Source organism: Tauraco erythrolophus, chromosome Z, assembly GCF_009769465.1.
Source record: "Tauraco erythrolophus isolate bTauEry1 chromosome Z, bTauEry1.pri, whole genome shotgun sequence".
Lineage (NCBI taxonomy): Eukaryota > Metazoa > Chordata > Aves > Musophagiformes > Musophagidae > Tauraco > Tauraco erythrolophus.
The window spans coordinates 72,706,285-72,720,967 of NC_141496.1; the positions used below are offsets into that span (position 1 = coordinate 72,706,285).

The 14,683-nt window shown below is 38.3% G+C and overlaps 1 protein-coding gene across 6 annotated transcripts in view; it reads left to right on the top strand.

Annotated features, from left to right (window-relative positions):
* CDC42SE2 (CDC42 small effector 2) overlaps window positions 1-14,683 on the top strand; it is an 87,570-nt gene that overhangs the window by 65,075 nt on the left and 7,812 nt on the right. For all 6 annotated transcript variants that reach the window (XM_086630011.1, XM_086630010.1, XM_086630012.1 and 3 more), the window contains one exon: window positions 12,603-12,704. In XM_086630011.1, the coding sequence (XP_086486137.1) occupies window positions 12,603-12,704 (102 nt within the window). The remainder of the gene's footprint in view (window positions 1-12,602; window positions 12,705-14,683) is intronic.

Sequence of the window (14,683 nt, forward strand, 5' to 3'; positions counted from 1 at the left end):
GTCAGGAGGACTTGTGCAAAAAAACCAAAGTATCTTAATTCAAAGCAAGTTCATTTTGATAAAACCTCACTGAGAAGTAAGTAGTACAGTACACCATTAGAAAACCACGTGAATATTTGGGTATTTCATTGCATATGTATATAAACAAACCAAAAAGCTGCTGCTGTTTGGGCAAACGAATGCCAAGCTTCTCAGATGACATTAACAGAGGTATTTAACAGCTAATGAATTCACCGTGTCTATTCGTCGACTCTTGAGGTTATTATTATTACATATTGTGGCTTTGTTTTTGCCCGTGGCACAAGTACTGGAGCTTCTACCCATGAATCCTACTGCTAAAAAGCATCAGTGCCATTAACTCCTGAAGATCCACCTTCTCCCAGAAAGGGAATTACTGAGAGTTGCGCGTGGAGGTTTTCCGAAAACACCACGTGCGCCCTGATTTGTTGTCATAGTGAAAGGTGAATCACAATATGCAGTACCAAACTGCTGCTTGCGAGCACATACGACAATGCATTTAGAACTACTGTCTTCAGAGCAGTAGATAACTAGCTGGTCCAGAGAAAGCGTTAGACTTAGTAAGTGATTGGTTTTGTATGGTGAGTGTGACTGAGGATCCTGTATCTGGCAGTGGCTATTACCTGTTTGGAGGTAATATTTAGGTTTATTTTTTGTTCTTGTACTTTTCTGTAATGGAGTTTGGTATGTGCATATCATTCTGATTTAGAAGATTATACAGCGCGTACTTAGGAATACCTAGGGAGGCTTGCATGTAATGTATCTTATGCAACGTGTATGCTTCCATATAACTGCAAATGTGTGCAGACACCTGCATGCATAGGACATAACGAACCTGTTTATAGGAGCCAGCTAGCTCTAGGAAATCTCACTACAGGATTTGGGAGCATGAAATATAATTTCTTAACAAAAGAATTTCAATACACATATTGAATATGTATATTCCATGCACCTGAAACTTTTGCTTGTGTTGTATCTGGGGGCGGAGGTGGGGGTGACATTCATTTGGCTGAGCAGGAGGGGCTACATGTTGTAATCCTGACGTACGTCCTCTGGAGAACCACAGCTCTTGTCATGCCTGATGACCTTTCAGGTATTTCCTGTGTTCTTGTTGGAAAAGGTCAGCAAGTGAAAGGAAAGAGAGCTCAACATTATGCTGTGTGTTGTTATCAGCACTTTGGGGTTTGTTTTTTTTTAAGAAGCCATAGAAATTTCCAGAAAGTTTGTATTGTGGTGTATCTTTACATCATTTGTTTAACCTGTATCTTTTAACGTTACGGTTTTCATCACTGGGGAGAATATACTGCATCTGTGTTTCAGCAAAGCCAGTTCCAACCCACTCTACATTGTTGTTCTTCATCACCAGCTGAAGTTAAAGACTTGGAAAATAATCTAGGTGACAAGAGGCCTCTGGATGCCATCTAGTGCAAGGCACCTACCCAAGGCAGAACCAACTAGACTGGCTTTCGCAGGGCCACGTCCAGTTGCGTTCTGGGGATCTCCAAGGATGGACATTCAGATTCTTTGGGTTCTTGGTCCAGTGTTTGACCACTTACATAACAATTATTTTATTTTTTTTATTTAATCAATATTTTCTGTGTTGCAACTTCAGATTGTGGCTTCTCATACTGTTGCTTGTGCACCTCCAAATCTGACTGTCTTCTGTACCTTCCTGTTAGGTAGTGGGAAACCATTAAGAACACAAGCAGATGTCTCTTCTCTTCTTAAGAGTGAACAAACCCACTCTTTCAGTCTCTCCTGAGAGAGAGACCATGTACAGCAGAATTTTTGTCCGTTACCTGTGTCAATCTGGATACAATCCAAAAGGTGCAGTGATAAACTTTGTTTCTAGCAATAAGCGCTTGTTCCGAGCAACAGCTAATGTGTTGAAAGTTATGCAGCTTGGCAACTGTAAGAAAAGATTGTGTGTTAAATGCTAAGTTCTGATTTTGCTGAGATATCACAAGCCAGTATCACAGACTTGTTCCTTTCCTCACACCCTGTTGTCTTTATCATTGATGAATTACCTATTACTCTACAATCAGACTGTATAGTCCATCTAAAGACATTGAAGAAGTATGGCTGCTACAGTAGAAACCCAGTATTGTTATCTTAGATGGTTGTTTTGGGTTTTAAAACTGTGTTAAAGAGGCATTAATCATCAAAAGTAATGAAAATAAACTTGGAAAGAGAAGTTAGTTTGTGGTATACTGTGAAAGCCAAGTTACAAGTTGTAAATGTTGCCTTAAAATAGTGCTAATGTGTATTTTGAAAAGGGCAGTACTGACTAGCTAGAGGAAGGAATGGATTCTCATTTACTATGTGACTTAAATTTGATTTAAGCATCTGGAATGGAACAAGTTCCCTTTAATGTGTGAACTAAACACATTTCTTAAAAGACCTATTGTCTTTCAGAGTCATTTGACCTCATCTGGCAAATTTTCCTGTTTATTTAGAAAACATGGGCTACAATTGCCAGTTTTGTCATGTGATAACTAACACCATCATAATATAATGGAATATTGTGTAAGCAGATCAAAAAGCATACAGTTCAAAAGATTCAAGAAGTTGCTGAATTTGCTAAAAGCGAAGGAGCTGTTTGAGGTCATATGCCATCTAGTTTGAGGTCATTTACAAAATTAATTTGATGTGAAGTTGTACTTAAAATCAGACTTGGTGAGATTTGATAAAGTCAGCTTCTCTGCCATTTTTTAGATTCTTTTTTGTTTTCCCTTTACTTTTGTCTTTTTCTAAATATGAACAGAACTGCTAGCTCCTTTGCTCAGGCATTCAGAAAGCAATCTGATTGCTCATTCTTTTTTTGCCACTTGAGTCAGTCAGTAAATGCCAAGTGATTTTTGCCTAAAGGCTAAATCCAGCATAGATTTGATAAACAATTTATTAGATGCTAATTATAACAACTTACGCTATTTAAAAACTTACCTCTTTTCAATCCTTTGTCTCAATTTCCTAACTCTCCATTAGCTAGAGAAGTCAGGTAGCATCCTGGATTTTTGCAGAACTTGTTGAAAGCTGAGTGTGATGGAGGCCTGCTACTTGTCTCTTGCTTAAGAGCTGTCATGAAAACCTGTGCTGGTTTTCTCCTGCTTCTGTTCTGACAAAGCTGTAGTTTGTAAGATCCATAAGCAATCAAGTCTCTTTAAGCAATCCGCTAGAAACTGCCCATGTAAGGGACTGAGAAAAATGTGTTAGTAATGGTAGCAGCTTTGGTGTTTCGTAGTTAACACATAGAAGATCACAGTGCTGGTCAGAACATTGTTACGCTGGGCTTAGATACTGCATGTTAACTGCTTTGGAATAAATCTGTCACTGAAATATGGTGGTTTGGAGGGAGTAGCTGGCGTTTTAGTTTGTCTTGCATATTATCTTAGTTGTGCTTCTCTGTGTTTCTTCTGTATGGTAGACCTCTTGACGTAAGGTATTTGAAACTTAAAGATCTAGTTCTTAATCATTACTTCTTCAGAGAGTATGGGGTCTCCTGCAGCTCGATATAGTCAGTGTCACTTTATGGTTCAAAAATTAGATTAAATGTTAAAACTTTAAATATATGATAATTCCTGAGTGCAATTTTAACATTACTGTGGATGGCATCTCATTAATTTCATCAACTTTTGTGTATTGCTTGCAGATGGTATAAATGTTGGAATGGATAGTGTAAGCTCATGGGTTTAAAAAGCTGACAAAAAACTGAGTACTGCAATATTCAGGGAAATGTTTAGGATGTGTGCAGCCTTTTCTTCAAAAATACCAGACTTAGCTATTTGATGATCCTATACATCCAGCCATTGGTTTCACAGTACTAGTTTGCTATGTAATGATACATTTGCTAGAGATGGGACTGTATTAGCATTCCAGCTTTATACGTTTACATGCTTTTTGTTGTTTTTAACATGAATCTCTAGATTCCTAATTAGAGAGGAAGTGTGGAAAAATGCATCTTAAACATACAACGAACAAAAACAAGTAAAAGGGACACGCTTGCCCTTTAGGTAGGGTTTGATGAAAGACACTCTTTAACACCTTCTTAGGTAATTTTGATGAGTCAATATTTGGAACCCAGATGCGTCACTCAGACCACAGCTTGTCTTGAGAGACAGGCAGCCATCCTGCGCACATCAGGCTATTTTGGGAGTAGGACAGCATGTATGTGGGAAGGCAGAAAGCCACCTCTACAGGATGATCTGCTACTTCCTGTTCTGAGCAAATACCTAGCTCTTCCTGTGTGTTAGCATGTGGAGAATCATCTGGGGTGACACAACATAGGAATTCCTTTGTTGCTGGTGCTCTTTCCGGAGCAGGTATAAAAAGTAGGAGAGATTAAAGAATGAAAATAAAATGGTCGTTTTCCTCTTTCAGTTTCTCCCGTAACCATCCAAATCCCTGATCTTGAAATGGTTGACTGTCTTGTCTTTGATTAAATCCTTTCCTTAGATGTCTTAGATTTATCTTTGGCCTGCACTGCTTTTGAACTTTCAGCTGAGTTCTTGAATGAAAGCTAGCAAACAGCTCTATTTCAACAGTTATATCATTGAAAAGTTTAACAGATCACTTTGTCCTCAGGGAAAAAGTTATGAAACACCTGTCTTGATTGGTGGTGAAGTTTCCAGAGAGTAAATTAGCAGATTAAAAGAGCTTGCTTTTTGCATTGGGTTAACCTGAAATTAACACTGGAATGAATGGTAACAGAAGTTCTCCAGAAAAGGGTTGCTGTTCAAGGCTTATTTGTGAAAGAAAGTCAAGCACAATAGCTGTGAGCCTCCATAAAAATCTAATAGTTCTGTTAAAAAAAAAAACAAAAAAGCCCACACAAATCACATACTTACCCATCACTGCCTTGATAGTGCATCCATACATTGTTGGATATTTGAGCAGGCTAGCTTCTAATCATGAAAACAAATGCACTAACCAGGTACAGAGGAGAAGGAGGAGAGTATTCCTTGTTTGCATTTGTCCTAGTCTACCATAAGAACAACAGTTGTGGTGGCCCTACTGAGATTTATTTTAGAAGAATTTGAGATTTGGACTGTTACAGTATGGAAAGATGTAATTAGCTCTAGATCTCATAGTGTGACAAAGGATTAGATGATGTGGTTAAAAGTTATTATACTTCATTATGTTCAGATTACCCTGCTGTTATTTAAAAGTCAAGCCTGCAAAGAGCTATTGTAGCGAGTGAATTGCTTCTTAGTGTATTTGATGCTGTTTTAATGACTGAGGTAGCAGTGACTGATCAGTCTGAAAAACTGACCCTCATGTTGTAGAGACAAGTTTAAAAGCTATGTAACTTTCTACTGTTTATGAATTTGCAGTCATCTTTCTGCTTTGAAAATAGCAAAATTTTTGGAGGTAATAAATTTAAGTGGTCTTTCTCTGACCACAGAAACTCATTCTGCAATGGAACTCTTTATAGCATCCAGATGGATTGTTCACCGGGGAGAGTTTCCCAGTGGGCAACTGGCAAGTAAATTTATGAAGTCTTGAACCAGGCTTCAGACAGAAATTAAATGTTCTGTAGTTATCTTCTTGCAAGAGAGATAAGCCTGGTTTATGACAGTTACCATTTAAGAAAAGGGAAAAACCATTTTTTTTGTCTTAGCTAGGTTACTGAGCCTGTGCAAGCCAAAGCATTGCTGACTCAATGCAGGCAATCCCGGCAGGTGAATGGGACCCACTGAAACCTCAAACGCTGCTGCGATAGCCCACTCTAATATGGAAGATTATTAACACCTTGATTTCCACAATCTGCACTCCTTTTAGAGAACTAGGATTTGAAAAAAAATAGTCTGAAACTGAAGATCAACACAAGACTGGAAAATTAATCTCAGGAAGTTGATGCTTTTCCTCTTCATCAGAAGAGGTGCCAAAGCATGGTGTTTTGTTTTGTTTATCCCTGAGTATGTATCAAGGCTGTTTTGAAGTTCAAATATAAAAGATGTTTCTCATCATTTTATTCAGAAAGACTGTAACAGCCCAGGGATTATGCCACAATAAATGTCACTTCTTAGATTTTCTGCATGTGAATCTTTGTGGCAAGCGTACAAATTTTGCATTGAAATAACAGAGAAGCCAAAATAACATGTAATGAAAAATTAGAGATAGTTTTGTAGAATAAGGAGAAATGATGACAAATTTGAATCAAAGTTCTTCTCCTACAGATAGTTAGAATGAAAGACAAAAAGAACTGTGTCAAAAAAAGGAAGGTACGTCACTTGCCGTTTTATATCTGGAGCGCTTCATATGGATTAGGATCTAGTCGGAAAAATGTTGCGCAAGATTAAATAGATCAGATCAGCATACTATATCCTTTTAGTTTAGTTTACTGTGCCCTACATTTTTTGGAACATAGATAAATATGAAGTGACAGAAAATGCCTTGAAATGCAATATATCAATATATATTGTTATGTAACACATAAATATATTTTGTGCAATATATTTTTACTGCATATAAAATAATACAAACTTATATGTATTTTGAAGCACTGTCATGAAAAAGGGCACTTGTAACATTTTGGTAAATGTTACAAAGTTAGCAGTAGGAAAATATTATCCTTGCCTTGTGGTAGCTTGATGATATTAATAAATAATAATCAAATGTTTCCTCAATAGAAAAGCGACTGTATCTATGTTAGTTTTAGAGAAGAATGATCAGAACAAAGTTTTACTACTTGTGACTTAAATACCAAAATTTATTATTCTTAATGTGAGATGCAAAGTTCCAGTCTGCCCTTCCACTAATTTGTTGCTAGTGTAGACGTGCTCCATTTGTTCCCTGCAGTAGGCTCGCGTTGAGGGCAGAGGATATTCCTTTGCCTGGTTTTTTTCCAATTTACTTGACGTACAGCTGGGTAAAGAGCATTGCTGTGTGGGAAAAAGAGTTGCCAGTTTTTCTTGCATGTAAAGTGGAGATAAATTAATTGATAGGAGAAAAGTGCCATATGCAGGAATTTTAATAAAGAAGCATTCTTTTCAGAAACTCTGCTTGTTTGCAATATGGCAATAACTTATCATCCCTCTGAATTTCTTCATTTTCCACCATGTATCGCTGTATGCTTAGAGAGCACATTTCCCATCTGCACCCACAACACCACTTCCATTTGAGGGCTGACCAGGGCTGAGATGGAGCCTTATGCAGGTCAAATCCACGCAGACCTTTTGTTGCAGTGTCCTTTGAAGTGCTGTATGTCACTTATATTTCACTCAGACTTGTATTTGGGAGATGTATCTAGCAACTGTCTTAAATCTGGTGTAGATTTAGCCCAACATGCTTTTCTGCCAGCTGAACAGAAGACATTCTTTTGCTTTTGATCCCCAGCATGTGTAGGTTGGTACTTGATTTTGGGATACCTTTGTATGACGTTCTGTTTCATTTCACTTGTGACTTCTGCTTTTAGCAGCTTCCAAAAAAATAATTATCAGCCAGCTAGGATATAAGTTACATTGCTCAAATATTTTCTGATATATTTGAGATCTTGATGTTACTCTGCATGTCTTGTCTTTTTTTCTTTTTTTTGAGAGGGCCTATCGTGAAGGGTACAGAGGGATGCGTAACCATGAAAGGAGAAAGATTTCCAAAACTTTTCTTTTTTATATGTGTATATATAGGCAGAGAACTTATCTAATTCAAAACTGTTGCCATCACTATGAAGTGAGCCAAAGAAGCACAACCCAGCCTCTGAATGCAATTTGGAGATGGTAAAAAAGATCACATCTTCCCTGCAAGCCAAAAATAGAGAGGACTAAAAAGGAAATTTTTTATGCCTCTGGACCCATCAGTGGCAATTATTTGTTTAAAGAAACAAATTACAGTTTTGAATTTCTTGCAATAAGTAGGTTTTGAACTAAGAAAATGGTATTTTAGTAAAATGCTTGTGGCTTTACTGAAGAGAAAGTTGAATACATGGTATAATTAGCTTAATTTTTTTAAAGAGAAGTTTAAAACTGTTTATCAAAAGTTTCAAGAAACTGCAGAGTTACAGTAATTTCTGTGTGATGCAACTGTTGGTGGCTTTCTGAATTCTGATCTTGTACTTCAAAAGAGATGCTACCCTATGTGGGAGCAAAGCATCACTTGCAGATTAAGAATAGAAGGGACATCAGTTCTTTCATTCATTACTACGGTAACTGAAAAGTGATCCAGTTTTATTGCATCTAGTATATGTTCCAGGCAAAGCTTCTGAGACGGGTCCTCAGACTGCTTCCATTCCTCCCAAACATTTAGCACACAAACTTGCATCTCTTCTACTTTTGTTTAAAGACTATGTAAATATTTAAGATTGATACCAAATGTTTCAGTAACTTGACCCAAACTAACAAGAAAGTTAACTAACAAGCTAGCAGATAAGTTAGCTAATCATAACGTGAGCTTTCTTCTACTTCCCACCCTGCTAAAAAAGCATCCACATGAAACACAGATACAGGACATAGGGTCTCATTGCAGTTATGCTGCCGGAGTTGGGATATATGTGTGTTCTGTCAGAAACATCTTTAAAACAAACCTTTAGATGATACAGATATTCAGGTGCATGTAGCTTCAAGTCCTTTGCACTAGCATCATAAACATGCAGTTGTTTTACAGATTACCTCTGTAGTCACATCTTATCACGACAATGGTTAGTGGTGTATATGTATTCTAAGGCTGATTATTTATGGTACATTATCAAGCAGAGTTTAGGGAATGGGTGAAGGCTAGTGGGAATTTTCGTTGGGCTCTGTCAGCTCAGGCACGTGACTTGCACTAGGAACAAGCATTCAAAGGCACAAGACATACATGGGGAAATGAGCATAACTGTAAAATTCATTTTTTCTTAAGTAATATATAACTGTGCTGCTTCCCACCTTCTTTCAAATTAGATATAGTGAATTTACTGAAGAATCAATCTGTGTGTTAATTTGTATTGTTTATAGAACAATGGTATTGCATGTATTCTTACAGGTACAGGGCCTCAGAAAATACAACTTTATAATAAAATCCTGGCAAAGCTAGTGTTTATAGTCTGCTATGTAAAAGCTTTGTAACCTTTCCAGGCATGGTCCCCTACTGCTGTCTCCTGTGTTACGTTCCTCGAAAAGACGTGACTTTTTACAGCACTCCCCGTGTCTCTTCACCCCTGCTAACTGGTTGGTCACAGAATCATAGAATCATAGAATGGTTAGGGCTGGAAGGGACATTCAAAGGTCATCTAGTCCAACCCCCCTGCAAGGAACAGAGATATCTCCAACTAGATCAGGTTGCTCAGGGCCTCGTCCAGCCTGGCCTTGAATGTCTCCAGGGATGGAGCATCCACCACCTCTCTGGGCAACCTATTCCAGTGTTCTACCACTCTCATGGTAAAAAATTTTTTCCTAATATCCAATCTGAATCTACCTCCTTCTATTTTAAAACCATTACCCCTTGTCCTATCACAACAGGCCCTCCTGAGCAGCCTCTCCCCATCTTTCTTGTAGGCCCCCTTGAGGTACTGGAAGACCGCTATAAGGTCACCCCGGAGCCTCCTCCAGGCTGAACAGCCCCAACTCTTTCAGCCTGTCTTCATAGGAAAAGTGCTCCAGCCCTCTTATCATCTTCGTGGCCCTCCTCTGGACCCTCTCCAACTGGTCCATGTCCTTCTTATGTTGGGGGCTCCAGAACTGGACGCCGTACTCCAGGTGAGGTCTCACGAGGGCAGAGTAGAGGGGGAGAATCACCTCTCTCGACCTGCTGGCCACGCTCCTCTTGATGCAGCCCAGGATGCGGTTGGCCTTTGGGCTGCAAGAGCACATTGCCGGCTCATATTGAGCTTCTCGTCCACCAGTACTTCCAAGTCCTTCTCCTCAGGGCTGCTCTCGAAGGGCTGGTCATTTTGATTCTAGCTGATGCTGTGTCTACAGACATGGCACATCCCAGTAGGAGCAGCGATGTAAGAGAGCAGAACAGTTCATGTCGGGGAGCCGTGATGTGCATTAGATGTCTTTTGTGGTCTGCTTCAGACTGACTCTCCTGGTCCATTGGCCTCAATGTCCATTAGCAATGGGAGTGCGTCAGCTAGTTTAGCTTCACCCCAAAGAAGTCTAATTTGTTCGCTCCAAGTTTACTCAGAAATTAAAATTGAAGCATGGGGACTGGCAAAGTTACTTCAAAAGCATGCTCATGATCCAAGCTAAAACACTAATGTAAATGCAAACTGAGTGCTCCTGCAGCAGAAAAGCAATGTTTGATTTGCTTTCAGAGTGAGCTACTTTGTGTTCTTCATACAGCAAAGTATTTAGATACTGTTCCATTGCTTCAAGGAGATCACGTCAGTGGGCACATGCCAGGGTGTAACTGGCTGATGGTCTCTGATAAGAAACTCGCTTAAGATAAGAAACAGAGTTTGATGGCAATTCACTAGTTGTTACTGGTTGACTAGCTGATGATAGTGGAGAATCATTTACAGTCGTTCACAAGATCTAGCGCTCTAATTCTGTTACTGGCATACCAGTGATCCTCACAACAAGTAAAGGAGGAAAGTTGAATTGCCCAAAGAAAAAGTTTGGTTCCTTGCAAAACAAACAAACAAAAAATTCGAAAAGCTTTGAGATTGTCTGAATTTTCTATCAAAACTCTACTAAAACCAAGAAATCATGGATGTATTGTTTAGATGTATAAATGAATCAGAATCTGGCTGGTTTTGTTTTTTTTTAAAAAAGGAGATAGAGGCGACTACTGCAGACCTGAAACAATTCTAAGTGTTTTGATTGGAGCGATGTGTTTCCAGTAGCTCTCTAGAGCTTCTTTCTGGGTCAGAGCTGCAGCATATTACAATACTATATTGTGTAAATACAGCAATGTGCATTTAAAGTAATCATCACATCTAATGGAGGTGCTCCTTGTCCTGAATATGCCAGGTGAGCAGTTCTCATCCAGTGGAAGCATAAACCTGGTGTGGGGTCTCTCCCCCCAGGTTGGTCACATGTGGTTTACTAGCTGATATCATGCATAACTTAAGAAATCGATTGCTGCATGTGTAAGTGAGTTTGACTTCCAGATTGAAATGTTAATACATTGCTGGGACACAGTAATAGATCCTGTCATAGCTACTTTTGGCTCCATGAACTCTACTAATGTTTTCTGTAATTGAGACATCTCGGTTAACGTCCATAAACATTTTCTCTGTGAAAGCCCTCAAACTACATGAAGATGTTTTTTAAAGCTATGATTGTTTATTTGGTTGTTCTTGTAAAATCTGTTGGGAGTAGAGAATTCACAAATAGTTGTGGCATAGGTCAGGTCATTTTGGTTTGCTATTTCTATGGGACTGTTTTATGTGTTTCTCCTTGCCCCAGCTGTTTATACGATGGAGTAAAGTACTGAATCATACTGAAATCTGGTTTTAGTAAGAGGGAAAGGTACAGGAAAGGATTAAATGTGTTTTGTACTTGCTGGCTAAACCCCGTGATGTAGTCACATAGTTGTGGGCTCTGATTCATACAGATTTAATCTGTAGCTGTGTTTCAGTAGCAGCTAGCCCACTCGTGAGGCACGTACCTTTGTGTCTCAAGTCTGGGTGGTCTTATGATCTCATTGCAGGTTAGAAACAGAGATCCCTTTAAAAATGAGACTGAGTGGACTTTAAGATGATGGGACGCTTTTAATTGAGCACAAGTAGTTTCTTAGCTATTACTCTGTATTTTGCATGACACACCGTAAATTGAGATGTTTGTACTATGCTTTATGGCTATTGTTTTTTTTCTTTTTGAAATGCAAGGTATGGGCATATGGTGACTGCACACTGCGTGGTTTGCTCTGTTTAAGCTCTCTGGCTCTGGTCTAAGAAATAAGGATAGAGTTTTCTTGTTTCCTTCCTTTAGATGCAATACTTAGCTGGAGGCAGGCAACCAATGCAGCTTTAATTAGAGGAAGTCCTTACTGCCTCCAATTTTTCATTTGCATGTTATTACTGTAGTAAAAATGAAGCTTAACTATCACACTGCACCCCTTCGGCTCACACTCTGCAACCACGCTGACTGAAGTTATCTCAGTATATGGGGTTACGTAAAGATATGCCTGTGACTAACCCTGATCAAACCCAAGGCATTGTTCTGGACATTACCATGAAGTATATTACAAATACTGACATAAGTTCCCATGGCATGCAGATCAGAAATTCTGTAAGTTAGCAGTTTCATAGGCTATACTAATGCGCTTTGATCCTTAACTCTTGTTTTGAATGACTAAACCTCAAATTTGATCTGTTGTATTGTGATTGAAATACAAATGTAGACAGAAGTTACTGTGTGAAATGTTGCAAATATTGCTTAATAAACTGCGGAATGTAGTAAGGTTATTTACGAATGTTTTGTTGGCCTAAATGTTAGGAGTGGTATCAGTGCTGGTCTGATGATCTGCTATAGATCCTCGAAGTAAAAACAGTGTAACGAATGCCTTGGTTAGCCTGGGAATTTGGTCTCTGCTTTTTCACTCTATGACAATATCTTACAGTGTATGAAATATCCTATGGACAGGTAACTTTTACATGTATGACACACATTGGTTTTGCCTTTTCGGTGACTCCCAGTTAGATGTTTTCTTTACCTTCCTTTCAGAAAAGACGACGGCGAATTGATCGAAGCATGATTGGGGAGCCGACAAACTTTGTTCACACAGCTCATGTAGGATCAGGAGATCTGTTCAGTGGAATGAATTCGGTAAGCATGAGAAGATGAATATTTCAGCTCAGGTAGAATACATATACATAGTATATGTATATACAGCTATAAGAAAGAATCTCTATAAAACTGAAGAACAACCTACTAGCTTCTTAATTCCAAGTCCTAAACACTTGCATTCAAGATTATGGAATATGATTTTTTTAATTCCTATATTTATTATATTTATTACACATAGTAGCTGCTGTATAAATTGTACAGGGTGTGTGTAGAATACTTTGAAGAAAATTCATTCTGATGACATGTATGAACTAAAATAGTAGTATATTTGAAAATATATACTGTTTTAGAGAAAACTTTTAAAAAATTTCCTGCTTAAATGCTTTAAACTGTTTTAAATGTAGTTCGTGTAAAACTCTAACTTACTTTGGTTTACGGTGCAGACAAATATTTTTCGATGTCCTTGTTGAGGTTTTTCTATACTCTGTAGCCCTATTTGCAGTGTGAGTTATTTCCAGAGCAAGCAACGACATCACAGGCAAGGTTTTGTGGCTTCCTGTAAGTGACAGGAGGAATAAATATTTTTCTCTCTCTGAAAGTGAAAAACAGAGGCTAAGATAGATACCAAAAATCAGCTTATGAGGATAGATTTCTTTTGTACAGCTTCATATTTATGTGAAATGTCAGTCTGTTTTTAAGGTCAATAATATGCAATTTAGAAAAGAGTTGTATGTAGATAGTGATGAAAAATACTTATTGACCTTAAGAATCCTCTTTAAAGGAAAAAAAGTTTTGATATTAAAATGATGAAAAATACTTCTTGACAAAGAAGAATTCTGTCAGAGGTATCAGAATAGAGGGCAGAGCTGTAAAGGAAAGATGGTTTTAACATAGGCAAGTAAGGTCAATTGTAGTTTCAACTAGTCTACGACTTATTGAGATCAGACAAAAACTTCTGTAACTCAGTACATATCTGGGAAGGGCAAAGCTAGAAAATCTGACATGACAAACAATAATACTACATTTTCCCAGAAACAACTTAATGGTTGGGAAATGATTTGTACTAAAACATCTGTAAGCAAGTTAAATGGACAAACACAGCTACAACTCTATAAAATTCAGTTAAAGCTGATTATTTATTTAATGCAATGTATTACATTAATATTTAAAGCCATTCTAAATAGCAATAATAAGGTGAGAAGTTGAATTCTCTTTTTCTTTCTCTTAAAGCACAGCTTGTTGCTTCTAAATGTTTGTTGTCCTTTCTGTGAGAACCTTCCTCATTCTCACGTCTCAGCTGCCTCACGTGAGGTTTGTGGTAAATGCCTGAAACTTTGGTCTTTCAGCTCAGACGTTTCCCCTGCTTGCCCTCACCTTTGCCTTGCATAATATCCAGTTCATCTCCAGATAGTAGGTAATCATTATTGTCCCTCTACGTAGGCTTCTTCATTTTCAGTGCCCCTAACTGGCTCCCTCTCTCTCACTTTTTTTCATTTGGATAATGTGCTGTGTCAGTGGCCAGAGTGATTTTTCTAATCCCAGATAGAAGGGATCTGTATGCAAAAAATAATACTTTTTCCCCCTCTCTCTCTTCAGAATCACAGATCTCTACTTTTTCATACTGCTTATTTTCCTGCTGCTTCTGCAGTGACTTACTGTGGTAATATTGCATCCAGTGTCCTTGTTCATTCTTCACAGTGTAAATTCCAGGATTATGGTGTTAACCTCCACATGTTTTTCTGCTGCTTAATTTCCCTTATTGTATGGACATTATATTTCTGCCTGAAGCTCCTTGTTCCTTCTCTCTTCTGAATACCTTTGGAGGACCTCCTGCAATTTCATTAGCTTTCCTTGAGGTCCCTTCCAACCCGAGCCATTCTATGATTCACTATCTGCTCTGTGCATTTTTTCATCAGCATTGTTCTTCATTACATATCCTTATGATTCTGAGTACAGTAGTTTTCTGACTACTGAAATATTTTTCTCTTTTGTTTGCCTTCTCTGTAGAGCACCTTGCT